Genomic DNA, 20,562 nt, shown 5'->3' on the forward strand with positions numbered 1-20,562 from the left:
AAAGTGTTCTGCAGAACAAAATAAAATTTTTTAAAATGCTCACTACTGTGTTCACTCGTTCAATAAATGTACTCGGATACTTTCAACATGCAGGTTTTTTATTTTTAGTTCACAGAAACATTTTTTCCATTAACTTTGTCCTGAGACAGGTCACATGATCACTGAGAGCGCGAGACACAAACGACAGCGTTACAGAAACATGCTTTTAGAATCTAACACTGAAAACAGCTATATTATTCAGAATTTATTTTGAAGGAAACATTTATTTTTGTTACTTTATTCTGAAATCTTAAGATATCTGGATAATTTTGGTATCTTCATTTTCATTTCCTGTCGTTCATAAACTTCCGACAAAGCTCACGTTCACTGCTGATTGGTTAGAACTTTTTTCCTGATGATTGGAGGACGTTAAACTCATCGATGATTTCAAAGATTTTCAGACCAAACGACATGATCACAGATTCACTTCACTGTAAGAGCACCACGTCAGTGTGACACCAAACACAAACAGCCGATTAAATACGCGTTCACGAAGATCATTGCAAAATAGTTAACAAGGTTTTTCTCTGATTATAACTGACTGCAGTACACCTCAGCAATGGGTGAATAACCCATTTGTAATGCTGAATATCACCAGGGGGCGAAGTGGAAGTCTGCGCTCACCTGTCCAGGTAATTTCTCAGGGTGCTAGTTCACCGTTTGATCAGTTAGAGCAGGTGTTGTTCCAACTCTTTCTCCTGATTAGTAGAAGATCCTTCAAGGACCAAACAATCAGGAAGCTCTGCTGATGTTTCTGGACTCACAGGAAGCTGGTGATTTGTATCACCATGGAAACCTTGCTCTAACTGATGAAACACCAGATTATTCCCATTGGCTGGTTTGACCCTAAATAGATTAGGTGTCTGTCTCTAATTGGCCAATTAGTTTGTGGTGTTCTGACAGCAGGAAGTCGCCTCTCTCGCTGTTAAACAATTGGATGCGATGTCAGTGGCGATCGGTTTCAGGGGCGTGAACGATAAGCATCAATAATGAACTCTGTCACGATGTAAACAGGCCGGAAGCGCCCAATCACGTCAGAGCGGGACAATAACGACATGCAGCAGCTTCACGTTACGTCTCTACGAAGCTTCATGTTACCTACGGACTACAGGTGAGCATGCACAAACATCTACCATTAACACTGAAATTGAGGTCCTCCAGCAGCCACGCTTCTTCTTCTGCTCAGATTTAAAGTCCAAAACTTCTAAACATATTTTTTCTTCCTAATTTCAGATTTTTGATAATTTTTCAGTCAAATTGAGCTTTTTTCTTTTTCACTGATCAAATGTTTTTTTCTTCGTCAAACTCGTCAAACCTTTCTAGAGTCCTGATTGGTTGCAGAAGTTGAAAGGCGACTCTCGGCGGACCCTTGGCGCTCTCCCCCTCCTCGCTGTGAGGTCACAGGATGCTCTCACGCTCCTCGCCGAAGGTGACAGTGTCGGAGGACACAGTGCAGATCTCCGGCGGGTCTCCGGGCTTCAGGCCACGCTTCAGGTGAACCACTCTGACGTTCTCGTTGTTTGGCCCCGGCCGAGTAGAAGTTGAGGTGGTTGTGGTGGTCCCGGAGCTCGGGGGGATGATGACCTCGCTGGTGGAGGAGGTGGAGGAGGAGGGGTTGGAGGAGGTGGAGCCCTCTGGGGGCTGGCGGGCGCGGTTGGCCTGCTGGGCATTGGTGTTGTTGTTGAGGGTGACATTGCTTGGCGTGCGGTTCAGGTTGTAGCTCCTGGACGACGGCCAACTCTCCTCCGGGCTGCTCGCCAGCAGGCTGCACTGATCCTCGGAACAGATGGACATGCGCGCCACCGCCGGGTCCTGCAGGCCGCTGAGGCTGCTGGGAAGGCCACGCTTCCGGGCTAGGCTCTCTTCATCCAGCTCAATCAGGTTGGCCCTGTCCAGCTGCGACAGGTCCGCCTCCTCGTCCTGCAGCGAGTGGTTGGGTGAGCTCTCATTGGACCTCACGCCAGAGTCAGACGAGTCTTTCTTGTCCAGCATGGCATCAGAGAGGTAGTCCTTCCCTTTCAGCGCCAGTGAACCGCCGGGCAGTTTGGGGTCCACCACCTTCTTGCCATCTTTCAGCAGGGGGGCGTGATCCGACTCTTCAGACTCCTCGTCATCGCTGGTCAGCTTCTGGTAGCGCAACCCACCACTGGCCTTCAGCTTGAGATCAGCAGCGCCCTGGAACAGCCCGCCTCTTTCAGCTGAGGACTTGCGGGTGAGCACTGACTTGGAAGACCCGTGGTCACCCTTCTCATCTTCTTCTCTGATGGGATCTAGCGCCTCACCATTGGAAGCAAAGTCAGTGTTGTCCGCTGCCGGTTTGCTGCTGCTCCTCTTGTTGAAGGATTTGCGTCCATCCTGCTCGGTGCCATCCTTGCTCTTATCCTCAGATGATGATGTCATGAACTGTCCCGGTTGTGGTTGGATGGGCTTCTCCCCGGTGATGACGCCCAACTCCAGCTGGGCCATCTGGGCGATGTATTCCTGGTAGGCATCGCGGTACTCTGCCTGCTGCTTGTCCGTCAGCTTGGAGATGTCATTGGAGGACTCCTGCGAGTTCAGACTGGTCATGCTGGCGGTTCTGTGAGCGCCACCCTGAAGACAGACAGAAAACAACATTCTTCAGCATCAGACTCCTCACATCTGACATCACAGATCACATGTTCTATAGTTACCATCCACGGCATGTTTCCGTGTCGCTGCGGGTCATCCAGTCCCACCGTGCTCAGCTCCTCGAAGCTCAGGTTGAAGCTGTACATTGGTGATGCATCCGTGTTTGGGGCGCCAGCGTGGGGTGGAGCCATCGCTCGCCTTACTGGCTCGATGTGACCGCCAATGACGCTACCTTGCTCGCTGGCAGTTTCCTCATGTAGCACCTGGCTCTCAATGTGACGCATGTCCAACACCTTCAGCAGGAAGGAGGAGGTGGATCTTATTTTAAGTCATTACATAGCAGTAAACCAAGATGTGCTTTATGTGGAAATGAACCCAAAAGCTGCTGCAGGTCACTGAAAACTGTTTTAATAAATCCAAATTTTTTGGTTTTCCACTGCTACAGGGTTTCTGTTTTAGAAAATTCACCTATATGGAGATAATGTTACGCTATTAGTCAGTAATGCATTCACTGCCTGGACTGACCGTTGCCCTGAAGAGCTGCCAGTCTCCAAAGTTCATGTTCATTTCCTTCTTCAGCTCGTCGATGTTACACTGAGACAGAACTCTGCCGTTAACGTTTGCCTGAAAATGAAAAACATTTGTATTTCATTCTCAGGTCCCAGGCTTTCTGCTTTCCTGTGAAGTTGTGTCACTGACCTTCCTGATGGTGGCGGTGTACTGTCCTATCATGCTCTGGTCGATGCCTTCCATATGCCGCACGCGCTCACAGACAGCCTCTGTGGTCATGGAGCTTAGGAGGATGGGCGGAGTGGCAGACGCAACGGAGGCGGAGCCCTGAATACAGATATATTTCCCAGGGAAAAATATCCAACATTTTTTAGATTTTAATAACAAATGTCATTATTTTCAGATGTGACATCCAGCTGTGAGATGAATGGAAACTTCATCCAAATCCTGCCAGGTTAATGTAAGTCTCAACCTGAGCTTAACGCTTTTAGCTCAACATTTTTCTTCAGTGACTCCACCAGACTAAAAACATAAACGCTAACTCAGGTAAAAGTACACCTGACAGACATGTAAAAGACGGATGTAGCTACTGTGAGATCGCCCACTGATCAGCTTCACCACTGTTAACTTGGTCTTTAGAAATCGGATGTGAGGAAGAGCAGCAGCTCTGAAAATCATCATGCATAATTGGAAAATTTTCTCTCATGCTCAGAATGACCAAAATTTATTGAATAACCTTGTTTTGACCCGATATGAGAGACTAAGTCAACATCAGGAAGGTATTTATAAATGTCAGAGGTCATCCCACAGATTTCTATAGAACCAGAAGAAATTTTACAGTGTTGCCTCCTGGCGGCCATAAAAATCAAAACAGTTTAAGGCATTTCGTGACTGCTTTATTTTTTGGACCCAGAAGCTACGTCCATGTTTTGTACTGCCTCTGATGTACGGTTTATCTGGATCAGGATAACCATGTCACGTGACTTAGCACAGCTAGCACAGGACTCATCTTTTTCTTTTAGGCCAATTTTTAATTTTAAGATAACTTTTTGCTGAAACGCGGCCTGAAACACAGAAATGTCCCCAATGACGTAAAAAATTACTGTCCAACAGATGTTTTAAAGCTTTGTGAGCACCTTTAACTCACAGTCAGGACATTTTTTCACCGTGCAGAGGTGGGGCTAGGGGAGTTTGGGGTGGTGAGCAGCTGTGTGGGTTAGCAGTGAGGGGTCAAAAGTCAAGTTAAAGTTTCTGAATAGATCAAACAACAAATTTTTGATCTATGCTACTACTACTTTTTGAAGCCACATGCTAGTAGAGGCAAGGTGCATGCTGGGGGGTTGTAGTGGTTGGAACACTTCCTCCTTTGGTCCACAGCATCCGGCTCAAGTCCGGCTGAAGTTCAGATCGGTCACGGCTCAATCACTGGCTCATGTTCATGCTTGGATCTGTTTTTCATTTCGCTGTAACTACAAATCAGAAATTTTGCTCCTTAAATAAAAACAGAGCATGCTCAGTTGTGAAGCGAAGTATTTCATAAAAAGTCACTTGTTATGTTTCAAGTGTTCCTGTGGGAACCTGTTGTGTCTGAAACATCCTTGAGAACCTCACAGAAAACTTCTGAGGCCGATTTGTCAGCTGGCTGAACGAGAGCGATCAACACCAAAACACACGGACGTTTGCTGTGGACACTTCAGGAAGGAAGGAGGGAAAGAGACAAGGAGGGTCATGTTAGGTAAGGTTAAATACCTGCTTCCTTTTCAAAGACGAACTCTTAGACTGCAGACAGACAGACAGTTTGGGGATGAAAACATGAGGAAACACAGATGAACGACAGGACAGCACACAGATTTCTACTGAAGGCACAGTTTTAAGAAACCACCAGTGGTTCAGTGTTTCCAGAAACCAAAGAAGAGGAGAATAACAGCAGCAGTAAAAGAGGAGAAAACAGAAGAGCCTTCAAAGACCACAAGCAAAGAAAACTAAAACTCTGACTTAGACTCTTTCTAGATTTCTAGAGGAAAACCTCTGAGAAAACAAACGTCTGGTGGGCGGAGTTTCGAAAAGATTTTATTCTAAAATATTTCTTTCTTCTTCACCAGGTAATAAAACTAAACATTTTAAGTTTCAGATTCAAAAACTGAAAACAGACAAGTTTCATTATTTTTTCACATTTTAAGACGAAATATCAGAAAAATAGAAACTTGTTAAAAACGTTCATGTTGAGTCATAGCTTCCAGCTATGGCCGTACTTACAGGAGCGGCGGCAGCAGCGGCATCCCTGCTGAAGGAGCTTTTAGGAGGTGGTCGTGGATGGAGGTGTGGTGGGAAGGAAGCCACGAGTGGGCGTGGCAGCTGGTAAAGGTGGTGGGAAAAATATGGCTGAGGGGGAGGAGGTGAAAAATCAAAATAATGTCGGTGGACGTGATGAAACATAAAAAAAACCCTGTCAAATCAAAGAGCGAATCCCTGCCGCCTGACACCCGGTCAGCGTCAGCAGACAATTGACAAGAATAAAACAGGAATGTGAAACTTTGAATTTTTATTTCAATGTGTTTCATGAACATTTATGTGTTTTTTGTCGTTTCTGTTTGTATTTCTGTGCTTTTTTTGTTATGATGTGAAAACTTTTGACGCATTCAAAATAAAAAAATCATCATTAGCTGAAGCTAGCTGAAAGTTGAACTTTATTCAACTCTCTGTGAGGCTTTCTGTCCTGGTTAACTCGACTCCTTTTACTCTACGGAGCTGATCGACAGCCTGTCAGCTGATCGGTGGGCTGTGTGAGACAGCAGGGATTCAGTGAAACAGGAAATGAAATCAAATCAAGCAAAATAACACAAACGATGAAAGGGACTGAGCCGGGACAGTCGTCACGTGAACCGATGACATCGCTACGCTACCTGCCGCTCAGCCACCTACAGGATTCAATGACATCATGAGGTGTGGGCAGGGACGGGGCCTTTACTCACTCTGTTGTAGAAGGGATGCTGTGTGCTGGCCATGCCGCTGTAGTAGCTGCTGTGAGGTGGCGGGGAGACCACGCCCCCCGCCGGTGGGTTGAAAGGCCCGGTGAAGGACGCGGAGGGCGAGCACGTCGACGACACCTGACTGTAGACTGATGTGGGGCGGGGCTGAGCTTCCTGCAGGGGCAGGGGCGGGTATGTGACTCCGCCCATGTTCATCTGCTCACGGGCAGCGCGAACATCTGTGGAGAGGAATCTCAGACTATGATGTCATCAAATCACGCCACGCTCATGAGAGCAACAGGAAGTACAGTCAGCAATACACTGAGCAGTATTTTCAGCAGTACTGAGAAGTACTCGTACCTGCAATGATCTCACGGAGTTTGGGGTCCAGGTTGACGGTGCAAGGCAAGAAGGTGCGAATGTCCCTCGCTGTGAGGACGGGTGTCCGTGATGACAGGAAGACCTCGAAACTGCGCACGTCTCCGTCGATCTCCAGCAGCGGCTCCACGTCCTTTGTGGTTGGGATGTTCTTGGACACTCTGAGGGAGAGAGTACACACTGATCAGCTGACGCAGCGTCGTTTTAGACCTGTGGAGGGAGGGTGACCTCTGACCTCTCATAGATGGTCTTGAGCGTGGCGTGGTCAGGGACTCCGTCGGTCTCCTCCAGGTACAGGATGAGCCAGGACGTCCTGTAGGGCCACTGCTCCGTCAGGTTGATCCACGATGCCAGGCGGTCCCAGTTAAAGCTGATCTGATTGGCTCGTAGCAGACGGCCTGGACAGGAGCAGGCGGGGTTAAAAACTGCATTATTATTACAATATTAATAAAAAAGTTTTTTTAATGTAAAAATACTGGAATGAACCAACAAGATCAGCAGGAAGTGGCAGACGGGCTGACGGCAGTCACACCGTGTCCTGCTAATAATGAAGGTGATGGAGGTCACCTGTGACGGAGACGATGTTCAGCAGCCTCCTCATCGTCTGTGGGCTGATGTCGCTGAACCAATCCTCCGTCACCATCAGCTTCGTCAGGTCGAACGACATCTGACGCGTCACCGAGCGCTGCACCTGGCGCCGCCGGTACGTTTCCTGCAAAGTGCACCACACAGGTCACATGACCACATGCACGAGGGACGGAGTATATTTACACAAGCTGTCAATCAAGAAACAGCAGCTCATTGACACAGCTCTAAGTCAATAAACGGACCTGATCACATCTAATCACACCACACCCTTTTCAAATTAAAACCTGAAAAGCAGCTGGATTTAATTCAATCAGAGGAAACATGAGACCGCCTACAAGTCATTAGATTAACACACACACACAGACACACACACACACACACACTCACCCGGCGGTTGAGCGTCGTCTTGCTGCCAAACTTGGTTAATTCTCCCAGACTGTGCTGAGACAGCTTCCTGTCTAGCTCCTCATGCCACCCTGCTGACACACAAACAGATGTAAACATTATGTTGTTCTGTAACCACAGACAGAGGTGAGTATGATGTGTGCAGATATTCTGGGATTACAGAATAGCCTCTGCACTCCTGCTCCTCTAATTCATACTTTTATCTTAGTAAGAAAAATAAAACCAGTCAATGGTTTATTTTCAGGTCCAGACTGAATCTGAGTGAATCTCTGTGAGACTTCATCGAACATGATTTCAGAGCAGACGCGGTCACGTGACAGCAGAAGGATGTGACAACAGGCTGCTGATGTCACCTGCACGCTTCATTAATCAGCTACGATAAAAAGCGTTGTAACTGCAAGTCTCGTATAACGTAGTCATTGTGTGTGTGGATACCATCAGCGGTGGTGGCGTCTCCGTTGGTGGGCGCGGCAGTGCACATCTTCCTGGCGCTGGAGAGCCCCCTGCTGTTGAGAAAGACAGGCAGGTGCACGATGTTCCTCATGTAGTCGTGCCCGTTGATGTTGGAGTCGCGCAGGACGCTGTTCAGGTTCTGGTTGATGGCCTTGATGATGATGTGCGGGTCGCTGGCAAAGATGGAGATGAAGGGCCCTTTGGAGAACAGCACACGCACCTGCAGGAGGGACATGCCCACACTGACCATCTGAGGCAACTTCCTGCCCTTTCAAAGTAAATCTGACCCACGTGATGAGAGATGAGCTGTTCCGACTGATCACATTCATCTAATGAAAACACGAGTCAGCTTGACTAAGTCTGTAATGTCACAGCTAACGTTTGCATTAAAGATGACGATGAGGTCAGACTGTGTCCATGCTTCTGCTCCGCCATCTTTAAAAACACTGACTGAATGAAGCCGTGCGAGCGTCTCACCGTGTCGAGCATCTGCAGCACTTTGTCCTGTTCGCAGGAGTCCAGCCCGTCGATGACCACCGCCAGCCTCGTCTGGTGCTGCGTGAACCCGTCGATCGTCTTCGCCATCCTTGCCATCAGCTCCACCTCGTGCTTCAGGACCTGCAGGAGAAAGTGTGCAGAAGCATCAGAATGCAGCTCAGACAGACTCTTCAGTCTCTGAGCTCACACTAACAAACTCAAATGACCACCCCCATGCTCTTATTCTGAAAGTTCACCACAGCACACGAGCTACATGAAGCTTTTTCCTGTGTGCAGAACCAGCCAATTACGTTCAAGGGCTCATTCAGAACCAGGAAGACTCCTGAGCTACACCCTTGCCCCCGCCTCTTGTTTCCCTCCACCAGAGACATCAGAGGATTAAAAACACTGAAACTAAAGACCCTCAGCTCAAGGAGACCCCCTCGCCGCCCCATAGACTGTGTCCTCTCCTCACCTTCATGAAGCCCTCGCTCTTCAGCTTGTGCATCCTGTTGGCGGCACTGTGGAGCCTCTTCCTCTGCGAGTTCAGCACAGAGTCGGTCACCTGCCACCACGTCCTGCAGTTGAGCAGCAGAGCGAGGCCAACCACGCTGCCGATGGCGATCAGCACCGCGTTCACTGTCCGGTTCTCGCCATCCACCTTGAAGACGGCCAGCAGCGCCATGCCGGTGATGAGGCAGGCCAGCACGACAGTGAAGAGGATGAAGGACGGCACGCAGCACGTCTTCTTCCACTTCCTCTTACCTGAGAGCACCAAAGAAGAAGAGATTGAGCCGAACTGGACTTGGGTCAGGTGACCTCAAGAAGCGCAGGCTGCCAGACAGGACGTGATGCATTACCTTGCGTCTCCTCGGTCTTAAACACTCTAAAGAGTCGTGTGGCGAGGAAGCCGAACTCTCGCTCACAGGCGTCCGACAGCGTGGCGATCATCTCGGCCATCGAAGTTTCTCCTCCAACGCTGGACAGCCGGTTATAGTCTGTGAACAGGAACCTGCAGGAGACAAGTGACATCATCATGACATCAGCGTGACATTACTGTGACATCATGACCTCCCTGTGTGGTGGCGTTACCTGACGGGCAGCGCTCGCGTGCTCTGCTCCGGAAGCTCCGGCGGGTTCACGAACATCAGCTTCAACAGCAGCTCCAGGTACCCGATGTGCCGCGCCAGGCGGGTGCTCAGCAGCCACGCCCACGTCCAGTTATCGCCCTCCCTCCGGCCGCCAAAGTACACCACCACTACAGAATGTAAAACGTTATGTGAACACCGGTGGCAGTACAGGAGGTCATGTGTTAATGTGCTTATGCCGCACATTCGCAACATTGAGGCGTTTCTCACCAAAGAAGAGGTAAAGCAGGGCAAGCAGGCTGAGGGAGACCGCCATGGCAAGCTTGGGGTCCACACTGAAGCCGAGGATGATGGCGATGGAGCCACAGAGCAGCAAGGACAAGAAGACGACGAGCCAGGAGAACTGAAACAACGGCTCAATCTGCTGCCCAGCAAAAGTCTTCATCTCATCTGAGGAGGAAGAGGAGCGTCAGTACGTGTTGGCCAGGTGTACGTACCCTTAGTGTAACGAGCGTGGTGAGCCTGGCGAGCGTGGCGAACACGAACTCACCCTCCAGCTTCTTGAGCAGGAAGGACTTGCCGCTGCCCCACTGAGCGTACAGACCCACACAGATGGGCGGCTGCATGGTGGGCTCGCTCAGGATGTCGGCGAGCGCCGAGCTGTACAGATCGTAGCCCAGCATGTCGCCGTCCGTCTCCGAGGGCGACAGGTGACCTGCAGGGGGTGGAGACACAGAGAGTCTTTTATTCTTTTGATTTGAGGATCCCTGAGGACAGAACAGATAAAAGTAATCTGCTCTGGCGTTGTAATCAGATTTCTGGAGTCAGAATGATTTTGGTAAGATGAGCTGATCGATTAACACGAGCCTGCGGAGCAGTCCCAGCGTGGCTGATTTCACTCTTTGTATCAATTTACAGCAAACACCAAGTCTGAATGAGCAGAGAGTGCAGAGGGAACTCAAGCCTGCAGCTTCTGAACTTCATTTTCTACTCATGACATTATTTCCTGTGAGTGGGTGTAAATACGTCAAGATGTTCCCAGAGAGGTGCAGTCTAAGACCCGACCTGACATATAGACACAGACGAACAGGCACACAGAGACACAAACGTGCATTCCCACCCTCATGCACACATATACAAATACTCAGCACTCATCCAACGGGAAGACAGACACAAATGGACACTGTACACACAATCACACTCCCCAAACATACTCTATACCCCGGGTCCAGGTACCTTCGCCTGTAGAAAGCAACTAGACCCAGGAGATGTTACCCTTTCCCCCGGGATGGAGACAAGCAGACCGCCCCCGGCTCCGCAGCAGCAGGGAGGCCCCGCATCCGGGACCCCAATCGGATGGTCAACACCTCCTCCCAGCCCCTCCGCCCTGATGGCTAACAGAGAACAGGGGTGTGTGAAGACCCCATACCTCCCTTCACCTGCTCATGTGTAGTGTTGCTGTGTGTTGTTCTAAAGTGCATTTCGAACACGGGAGGACATGGTGCTTCCTGCCAGAGAGCAGCAGGTGTCAGCACAGCCCCTCCCGAGAACCCTCAATGTCTACATGCATTTAAAATTGAGAGGTGGGCACCGGCGCCAGAGGTGACATTGAATAGACAGACCATCCTCTGGACGCTGTATAACGTGCCCACTCCCAAGGCCCTATATGTATGTGTTATGAGAGCGTGATAATGTGGATGTCTAAGTTGTGGAATAAAATTGAGGCACGGGTGGCCATAAGGGGACAGAGGGGGAATGCCCCCCCTGCACCGTGGTGGTAACCCAAGCCTCCAAGGTCCAGCCAGGGCCCCAGCCCAGAGGCAGAGCACCCCCAGAACCCCAAGCCCCCACGCCTGCCCCAGACCCACCCAGGGGCAGCCAGGCTCCCAGGCCAGTAACCTACGTCTGCCAGCACAGACCCTCCCCCAGCCCTGCAGCACACAGCCACAAGGGAAACACCATCTAAGAGCCACCACACCCCCTAACCATTTCATGACCACAACCCCCAGGTTAAACCCTCCAGGGAAAATGTCCCTAAGTACAGTGCAGAGAGGAATACCAAGACTTCTACATTGGAGAGACCAAACAGCCACTTCACAAACGCATAGCACAACATAGAAGAGCCACCTCCACGGGACAAGACTCAGCTGTCCATCTGCATCTAAAGGACAAAGGACACTCTTTCGAGGATGCCAATGTTCACATTTTGGACAGAGAAGACAGATGGTTTGAAAGAGGAGTAAAAGAAGCCATTTATGTCCACTGTGAGCGACCATCTTTGAACAGAGGTGGTGGTTTACGACACCAACTGTCTGCCACCTATAATCCAGTTTTGAGATCCCTTCCCAGACGCCTTAACGCCCACTCACATCCCGGGCCATGTGACCTCAGGAAATCACATAATAGGGTGGGGCTAGGTTTCACTATGAGCTCACCCGAAACCTTGGCTGATTGTGACCTACATCCGTTTTCACACATTGGCTCATGTGATTAGGTAGAGGATCATTAGGGGGTCCTTTTGTCCCTCCCGGGGGACACTCCCACAGGGCTTAAATCTGGGACTCTCCACCTTTTGACCCTAGAACTGAAGAAGCTTCTCCAATGAGAGGTGAAATGTCTTCAACCAACTTAAAGAAGTCCAGATGCTTTTCTTTCCAAGCTCCTTAAACTACGATGACCTGGATGACTGAGAACCTTCACAGACATGTCCCTAAGGACTCTCCAGATGCCTAAGCCAATCCCTACCTCCACATCAACCACAATAGCGAAGGCAGGACCAAACTACTAGCTGCTGCTAGTGGTTTGATAAAAATTGCAAACAGTGAAGGGGAGAGTGGGCATCCCTGCCTGGTACCCCTCAGGAGACAGAAGCTGGAGGATGTTTGGTCATTTGTTCTGACACAAGCTGTTGGGGAATTATATAATAATTTTAGCCAGTTCATGAAAGAGTTTCCAAAACCAAATTTGTGTAAAGTTGAAAATAAAAATTTCCAGTTAACTGGAAACGCTTTTTCAGCATCTAGAGACATTATTGTGGTTTCAATGTTTTTACTGCATGAGTAGTCTATTAAATTAAGTAATCTACGCGTGTTTGTTGATGAGTGCCTACCTTTTATGAAGCCGGTTTTGGTCAGGATGAATTAAAGGGGGGTTATCTTCTCTAATCTTTTTGAGAAAGCTTTGCAGATTATTTTGAGGTCTACATTTATAAGGGATATTGTTTAGAATGATCCACATAGTGAAACAGTCTCACAACTTTTAAATATGAGAAAAACTAAGAAGTTGTTATCACTGTGAGCTGTGCACTGAGGCCAGGCTTTGATTTCTTCATAACACTCTGATCTCTGACTGCAGACTGATCCAGTTATGTGTAACAAGCTGAGGATATCCAGTCTGGCTCACTGAGCAGCTGCAGCCTACAAAAACACAAAGCACCATGTAAAGCTGCCTCATTACTTCATACTTTCCAATTGCAGCTTCTTTCAGCTGATTCACTCTTAAGTTTCAGCAGTGAGATCGGCCCAGGTTCATTTAAAGGTTGAAGGAGTGACGAAGAGACTCATAGCTGAGCAAACATCAACCATAACACTGCGTTTGCGTGCAGTTCAGGCTCACTATGAGGTGAGACAGAAAAAGACGTACGTGCTCCAAAAATCTGCGTCAGGATGCTTTTCTGGTGGCTGCAGTCAACGTTGTACGGCGTCTCTCCAGCCTTGTTGGGGCGGTACAGCAGGCGACCATCTTTGGGGTTCCTGAGGAGGAGCTCGGCCAAGCGCCGGCTCCGCCCCCGGATGGCAATGTGGAGAGGAGTGTCCCCTTTCTGTGAAAACAGGTGTCAGCATCAGGTCCTCTGTAACCTGTTCATTCATTTCACTCTGTGACAAATCTACAGACTAAAAAACAAGCTAAATATTTAAACCTGCTTTTACTTTGAAGGGCAGGTAGATACACGTGATGCTTGTGTCTATGGACTGATTGGTAAATGGTAAATGGACTGATTCTTATATAGCGCTTTTCTACTCTCCCGGAGTACTCAAAGCGCTGTATACAACATGTCTCATTCATTAAACTAACCAACATTCACACTCCGATGAACGCATCGGAGGGCAACTTGGGGTTAATATCTTGCCCAAGGATATTTGGCATGTAGAAAGCCAAGGATTGAACCACCAACCTTCCAATAAGTAGCTCATCTGCTCTATCACCTGAGCCACAGCCACCTCTAGTCTATCTGGCTCTCACCTTGTCCACAGCAGACACCTTTGCTCCTTTGTCAAGTAGTAGCTCCACGATCTCGATGTTCCTCATCTTTGTGGCTTTGATCAGCGGAGTCTCTCCATCCTGAAAGCAAAACTCAGGTTAACCACAGAACCCCACCCCGACTCTGAGACAGGTGTTCTCAGGTGTGCTGGGCTCTCACCTTGGTGCAGGTCTCCGTGTCGGGGTTACACTGCAGGATGTCTCTCACCATGGTGGCGTTTCCTTTCTCCACAGCCCAGTAAAGAGCCGTCTTATTCTCCTGGAGGCGAGCAGAGAGATGACATTAGCAACATCACTTTACGCTGCATCTGATTGGCTCTGATCCTCAAGTTCTTCTTTACTGAATGCTCGCAGAGTAACAGCAGTGTGAAGCCCTCAGTCGTCCTTCTCATCAGAATGTTGAAGACACCAGCAAATCAAAACAGAGACAAAACTGCGGAGGGCACAAAGTGCCAAAACAATCAAACCTAAACCTGCAACTGAATTAAGTAATGATGACACATTATCACAATAACACAATATCATCTGTGTTAGTCTGACTGCAGCATGCGTGAAATTAAATGGGAAAGATTTTTCATGTTCATAAACATCTAATGAGCTAAGAAATGAACTCACTGTTTCCAATGTGATGAAGGAAATGTGTCTCCAAAACCTCACCTGCCCTCTGATGTCGATGTCAGCGTATTTGTGCAGCAGAGCTCTGACGATCTCCACGTGGCCGCCCCTCACGGCTCCGATCAGTACCGTGTCGCCACTCTGGAACACACAGGACGCCGTTTAGTTTCCCTGTTATTGAAACCGCGTGTGTCATGTGACTATGCCTGTTGGCGCCTCACCCGGTCAGGGATGTTTACATAGGTGCCAGCATCCAGCAGATCCTGGACGATCTCGGTGTAGCCCTCCTTGGCGGCGATCATCAGTGCCGTATTCCCGTCCTTGTCGGTCATGTTGACGTTGGGGTTCCTCTTCAGCAGCTCCTTCACCACCTCCGTGTACCCGCCCCTCACCGCCACGATCAGTGCTGTCATCGAGTTCTGGGGACAGACAGGAAGTAGTTAACAGAGGCGGGCGCGTATTATTCTGGCATGCCGGCAGTGATGGTGATGATGAAGGTGGTGACGGTGAGTAAGGTCGTACCGCCCCCTCCTGGTCAACGTCAGCACCGTTCTCCAGCAGGTGCATCACGCAGTCAAAGTGTCCTTTCCTCGCCGCCCAGATCAGAGGGGTGGTCCCATACTGTAACACACACACGAAACACACACACCATCTCTGAGCTGCTTTATTGTGAAATATGTCATAGTGTTTGGTGTGTGCTCCTGTGTTGTGTCACTTCCTGTTGTTGTCCATCATGCTACTTATTGTTGTATTGGTGTTATTTTGCAGGACGTTTCCTGTGCAGGTGTTTTTACTTTCTTACTCTCGATTTACTCGAGCCCACAGAGGTTAATTTATTTGATGTCAGTCGGATGTTGTGTTGCACTGTTTCCTGTGGTTTCTTGCTGTTTCAGGTCAGGTCATGCAGGTGTGTGTGCTCTCTGTTGGGCTCTCGCCCCCTCACCTTGTCTGAACAGTTGACTTTGGCTCCATTTTGCAGGAGTAGCTTCACGATGTCAGCATGTCCTCGACCTGCGGCCCAGATGATCGGATACACACTGTACTGCTGCGAGGGACACAGGAGGACGTGTCAGCGCCATCACTGAAACACTGTGGACTGAAACAGTCCAAAACACAACAAAATCTTCCTGCCAAAATCAATTCTCTCATCCGTGTGTGTTACCTGTGTTGTCTGTGTGTTACCTGTCCTGTGTGTGTGTGTTACCTGTCCTGTAGTGTTGGGGTTGGCCCCGTGTTCCAGCAGCAGTTTTGCAACCTCCACGCGACCTTTATAAGCAGCCCATGTGAGAGCTGTCCAGCCGCCCTGGGACACACACACACACACACACACGTTAACCCTCGGTTTAGCTACTTCAGTCTCTGCACGACATTTCCCATGAGGCTTTGCTCCCACCATATCCCTGTGCTCGATGTAGGCGCTGTTCTCCAGCAGCTCCTTCACCACCTCCACGTGACCCTCCTTGGCTGCGGAGATCAGAGCCGACCAGCAGTCCTAAAATACACACAGACAAGGTTACCATGGAAACAGGAGCCGGCCACCTTGCCCACCTGTCTCCTAGCAACCACAGCACTGGAGGATGGGGGAGGGGTTTTTTTTTCTCATTGGTGACAGAGCACTCGTTTCGCTCACCACATCATCCAGGTTGACATTGGCTCCTCTCCTGATGAGCTCCTGGACGATCTCCACACTGCCCTGCTCGGCCGCCAGCATCAGAGGAGTCTGACCATTCTGCACACACAGGCAAGTACACAAACAAACAGGTAAACAAACCAGAAAAAGAAAACAAGCACTAAGGTAAAAATCACTAAAGAATAAAAGTCAAATAAAAAGTGACCAGAAATGAAAATAATATAATACAACAGCATTAATGAACTGAATTCACAGAAAAACTACAGTACAAACAATGAAACTGAACATGAATGTCATTAAATACAGTTAAAGGAGGGATATCTGTGCTCAAATGCTCTAAAATGTCTTCTGACTGTGAAGCGAGCGCTGCCACCATCACAGCGCGATTACATACGTCACTACGTCCATCCACTTCCTTGAAGCGATCCAGGTGAGCCTTCAGGGCAGACAGGTTCTCCTCCTCCACGTAGCTGAACAGGTTCTGGATGGCCAGCGTGGTCATCTTGATGGACGTGGTAGTGTCCATGTCTGCGGTCTCTCACGGCGCCCCCTGCTGACACAACAAATACGGCACGGGAAATGCTTGGCCTGCTGGGTAAAACTGAGCTGAACTTCTGAGATGAAACTCTTAGATTCACTCAGCTGTCGCTCCTCTAACTGCAGCCAAACAGTGACCTTTGAACCTGCTGCAGAAACATGCCATCCTGTGGTATAAATCAAGCTGCCCCACTCCACCACCACCACCGCCTCATTCCCTCATCATTAGTTTTTATTTGAATTCTGTTTAAAGGACAAAGACGTGTTTCTGCATGTTGTTGTTTGAGTTTATGAGACAAAGAAGATTTTAATTACTGATGAAAACAATTAGCTGTACTTGAGTACTTCCTGTTTGTCAATAATCACACTGAAGTGTCAGTTTTTCTCCTGGTTTTCAGGAGCTGAGCAGCCTGCAGGAGGCGCTGGCAGGTTTAGTGAGAGGCAGCTGCAGCCTGTTTAAATCTCTGTGACATTTCTGTGGTGCAGACATCAGCCAGTGTCTGAAGACAGTTTCCTTTGAAACAAGCTGACCTGAGATCAGCTGGCGGCTCTGCTCTATGCCTGATAAAACAGGAAGTCATCATCTAACGGACAAACCGCCATGAACAGACAGCCTGAGGTCTGTCCACATGAGCGAGCGTTTCCCTCTAATCAGCCACAAACACGCCCACAGCTTTCTGCCAGGAGCCGAGGGATAAAAACAACCCAGGTGAATATGTTCCAGGATTTCTCCAGTCTTGTATCCACACTTTTACACCTTGACTCATCCTCTTTTACACTAAAACCCCACTTTCTCCTCATTCGCTGGCTTCTGGAAGCCTACTGAGGGGCACGGCACAGATCTGCTAATCTGTAACATCCAAATAAAATTTTAAAACTGGAGCTTGTTGGACAGTCTGTCTAGAGGCCAGAGGTCACACAGAAGAGTCAGAAGAAGGTCAGAGCTGCTTCAAAGTCCCAGAACAAAGATGGAGATGCCAGCATGAGCAGAGTCACAGATACTGAAATCTTTATGGATTTTAACTGAAGACCAGACAATAACTGTGTCTGAGGAGCAGCTCCAATATGTCACAGAATTCATTAATGTGCTAACAGTGACGTCATCGATAATCCGACTGTTTACAGCTCAGGACCAGCAACAAATAAATAATAGATAAATAAATCCATGTAGATAAATCAGACAATTTTAATCCAGTCACAATAATAATGATCGATTAACTGAGGAGTTTTTTTTTGTCTGTAGTCATATTGATTGATCAGGTTTTATTGTAAGCTGAATAAGCAGGTACCTGATGACGTCATTTAATGATTTATGTTATATGTTTGTTGTTATGTTGACTCTCTCGGGTCCAGTGTTAATAATAACCACACTGTAAATGAAGAAACCGCCATGTTTCCGTGCAGTGGTGTATCTGACCGGCCCGGCTGGTCCCGGTGAGGGCAGCGGACTCTCGGACTCATTACCGGTGAAACACCGCCGCCATGTCGCCTTAACAGCGCCGTTATCTCCCGCGGTAACCGGGATAACCTTCACCCATTCACCGCCCGGAGCCCCCACCCCTCCCACCACCCCCGAACCAACCAGCAAAAAGCCCCATATTACACCGGTAGCACTCAGATTTTATGTTTTACCGTCGATACGGGGGCGGAAATCAAACCGAATCACCCTAATCAGATTTTTCTGACCGATCCGGCGACGTGTCAATCAAACAGCGATCGATGGCAGGGAGGATGCTGCAGAGAGAGCGACGTGAGCGGAGCCCCTCTACCTTCAGCGGAGAATCAGAGTGAGTTCGGGCGGTCCGGGTCCGGGGTTTGGCTCCCGTAGATCAGCGGGTCGGTGCGCGTGTCCTCGGCCTATGTTCGGATGTCAGCCTGAGCTCACTCTCCATCCCCGACAACAGCAGCCATCTTGATCTGATCAGAACAACAGCAGGAGGCACGGAGACAAGGCAGCCAATCGCAGTCCGCCGCCCGTCAAGCGTGCCAAAGCCAGCTCGCCGCTTCCGCTCTCGGCTGCTACGATAAAAGCACACATGACAGCAGTTTCCTGTCAACTTAAAATGACTTAAAATAAAACACCCGCACTCTAAGCCCAGTGTGTTTTTCACTTCCAACGCGTCTTCATCACACATCACCCCCGACCCCCATCTCCACCCAGCTTGCACTCTCTTCTTCACCTCTGCTTAACCTAACTTACACACCTGGTTCCCGTGTTTTCATCACTCTGTACCATCTTCAGCTGTGCACATCACCATGTTCTCGAAACTCAGAACTGGTACACGTCTTCTTCATTTTCATCATCCGCTCAATTTCCAGCATTGTGCTGTACTTTTTAAACAGACTGTTAAAAAGTCCACCACCCTCTCTCCCAGACCTCCCCATACCTGCACAAGTGTCATCTGGACCAACCTCCTTCAAGTCAAATCAAGTGGCTTTATTGTCATTCCAACCATGTACAGTGGTACAGTACACAGTGAAGCGAGACAGTGTTCCTCCAAGACTTTGGTGCTAAATATAACAGACAATAAAGACAGGACTACATAAAGTGCAAGTGTGGAAAAACTACATACAGTGCAAGTGTGCAAAAATTGCAGAACAATTGCAAAAGAATAAAAGAACAAAACAAAAACAGTGCAACACCAGACAAAGCACAGCAATACAGACACAAGACAGTGCAGTAGAAAAGCAGAACAATGACAGTGGGTTGTGCAAAATGACTGAGCATTTTGCAAAAGTAACTTGATGTATGAAGGTATACCTGTGTGTGTCAGTCCAGTCACTGAGTGTTCAGGAGTCTGACGGCTTGGGGGAAGAAACTGTTTCAAAGTCTGGCAGTGAAGGCCCGAATGCTCTGGTACCTCTTGCCAGAAGGCAGCAGGGTGAAGAGTGTGTGTGAGGGGTGTGTAGGTTCCTCCACAATGCTGGTGGTTTTGCTGATGCAGTGGGTGCGATAGGTGTCTGTGATGGAGGGAAGAGAGGCTCCAATGATCTTCTCAGCTGTTCTCACTATCCATTGTAGGATATTGCAATCCAATACAGTGCAGTTACTGTACCAGACAGTGATGCTGCTGCTCAGGATGCTCTTGATAGTCCCTCTGTAGAAAGTGGTGAGAATGGATGGTGGGAGATGGGCTTTTCTCAGTTTCTGCAGGAATTAGAGATGCTGCTGGGCCTTCTTAGTTATGGAGCTGGTGTTGAGGGACCAGGAGAGGTTCTCCACCAGGTGAACACTAAGGAATTTGGTGCTCTTGACAACCTCCACAGAGGATCCATCGATGTTCAGTGGACAGTGATCTCTCCGTGCTCTCTTGAAGTCGACGATCATCTCTTTTGTTTTGTCCACGTTCAAAGACAGGTTGTTGACTCTACACCAGTCTGTTAACTGTTGCATTTGTGTAGCACTTTTCAAAACACAGAGTTGCAGAGTGCTTCACAGTTTCAGTAAATGCCACACATTAAAGATAAATATACATATTTCAACATACACACATGCATTCATGCAGGGTTGCAAACTATGGCTGAAAATTAAGTGGAAAAGATTAAGGGACAACTAACATATAAAAATGAGTTTTTAGCAGTCATATAAAGAAAATGAAAAAGAGTGATCCTGACTGCAAAAACCTCAAAAGCACAATCTTCTCTGGTTTTAAAATCAGTTAAGAGACCCTGGTTAGAGGGTCAGAGGCCAGCTGCCGTGACAAGGTTTCAGAGACTGCTGGATAAGCAGGGGCGAGTCCGTGTTGACATTTATATGTTGGTAACAGAATTTTAAAGTAGATTTTAAATTAATATGAATTGTGCAACATGAATTCTGAAATATCTGTAGAAGCTGGTGAAGGCATGTGAGAATAGGTGTGATATGTGAGCACCAGCTAGTCTTTGTTAGGAGCCTCGCTGCTGCATTCTGCACTAATTGGAGATGAGCTTTGGAGGACTGAGAAATGCACCTGAAAAGTAAGTTACAATAATCAAGGTGAGAGAAAAGTGTGAACTACAGGTT

General features: G+C 48.5%; 1 protein-coding gene across 7 annotated transcripts; it reads right to left on the reverse strand.

The window, feature by feature from the left end:
• Positions 1 to 80: 80 nt before the first annotated feature.
• kidins220b (kinase D-interacting substrate 220b) lies at positions 81 to 18,544 on the reverse strand. 7 transcript variants are annotated; one of them, XM_084952613.1, is made up of 30 exons: positions 18,329 to 18,544; positions 16,417 to 16,572; positions 16,023 to 16,121; positions 15,786 to 15,884; positions 15,597 to 15,695; positions 15,336 to 15,437; positions 14,915 to 15,013; positions 14,614 to 14,811; positions 14,435 to 14,533; positions 13,938 to 14,036; positions 13,760 to 13,858; positions 13,160 to 13,337; positions 10,068 to 10,232; positions 9,788 to 9,967; positions 9,522 to 9,687; positions 9,290 to 9,441; positions 8,905 to 9,194; positions 8,430 to 8,570; positions 7,935 to 8,172; positions 7,482 to 7,570; positions 7,074 to 7,218; positions 6,742 to 6,904; positions 6,489 to 6,667; positions 6,132 to 6,367; positions 5,416 to 5,541; positions 4,909 to 4,938; positions 3,349 to 3,486; positions 3,175 to 3,273; positions 2,712 to 2,942; positions 81 to 2,631 (listed from the first exon to the last, which is right to left on the reverse strand). In XM_084952613.1, the coding sequence occupies exons 2-30, from the start codon at positions 16,546 to 16,548 to the stop codon at positions 1,438 to 1,440; spliced, it is 5,265 nt and encodes a 1,754-aa protein (XP_084808739.1). In that variant the 5' UTR covers positions 16,549 to 16,572; positions 18,329 to 18,544; the 3' UTR covers positions 81 to 1,437. The 7 variants fall into 7 exon arrangements, with proteins under 7 accessions (XP_084808739.1, XP_084808737.1, XP_084808738.1 ...); XM_084952611.1 differs by having other exon boundaries at positions 7,482 to 7,573; XM_084952612.1 differs by having other exon boundaries at positions 7,482 to 7,573; positions 16,417 to 16,575.
• Positions 18,545 to 20,562: the final 2,018 nt, after the last annotated feature.

Source organism: Perissodus microlepis, chromosome 15 (assembly GCF_051167445.1).
Source record: "Perissodus microlepis isolate ML-2025 ecotype Zambia chromosome 15, ASM5116744v1, whole genome shotgun sequence".
Classification (NCBI taxonomy): Eukaryota; Metazoa; Chordata; class Actinopteri; order Cichliformes; family Cichlidae; genus Perissodus; species Perissodus microlepis.

Coding starts and splice junctions, on each gene's coding strand:
- kidins220b (XM_084952611.1), bottom strand. CDS start 16,548: ATGGACACTACCACGTCCATCAAGATGACCACGCTGGCCATCCAGAAC. Junction 15,438..15,596: donor ACCCCAACACTACAGGACAG/GTAACACACACA, acceptor TGTCCCTCGCAG/CAGTACAGTGTGTATCCGAT. Junction 4,939..5,415: donor CCGCTGCTGCCGCCGCTCCT/GTAAGTACGGCC, acceptor GTCTGTCTGCAG/TCTAAGAGTTCGTCTTTGAA.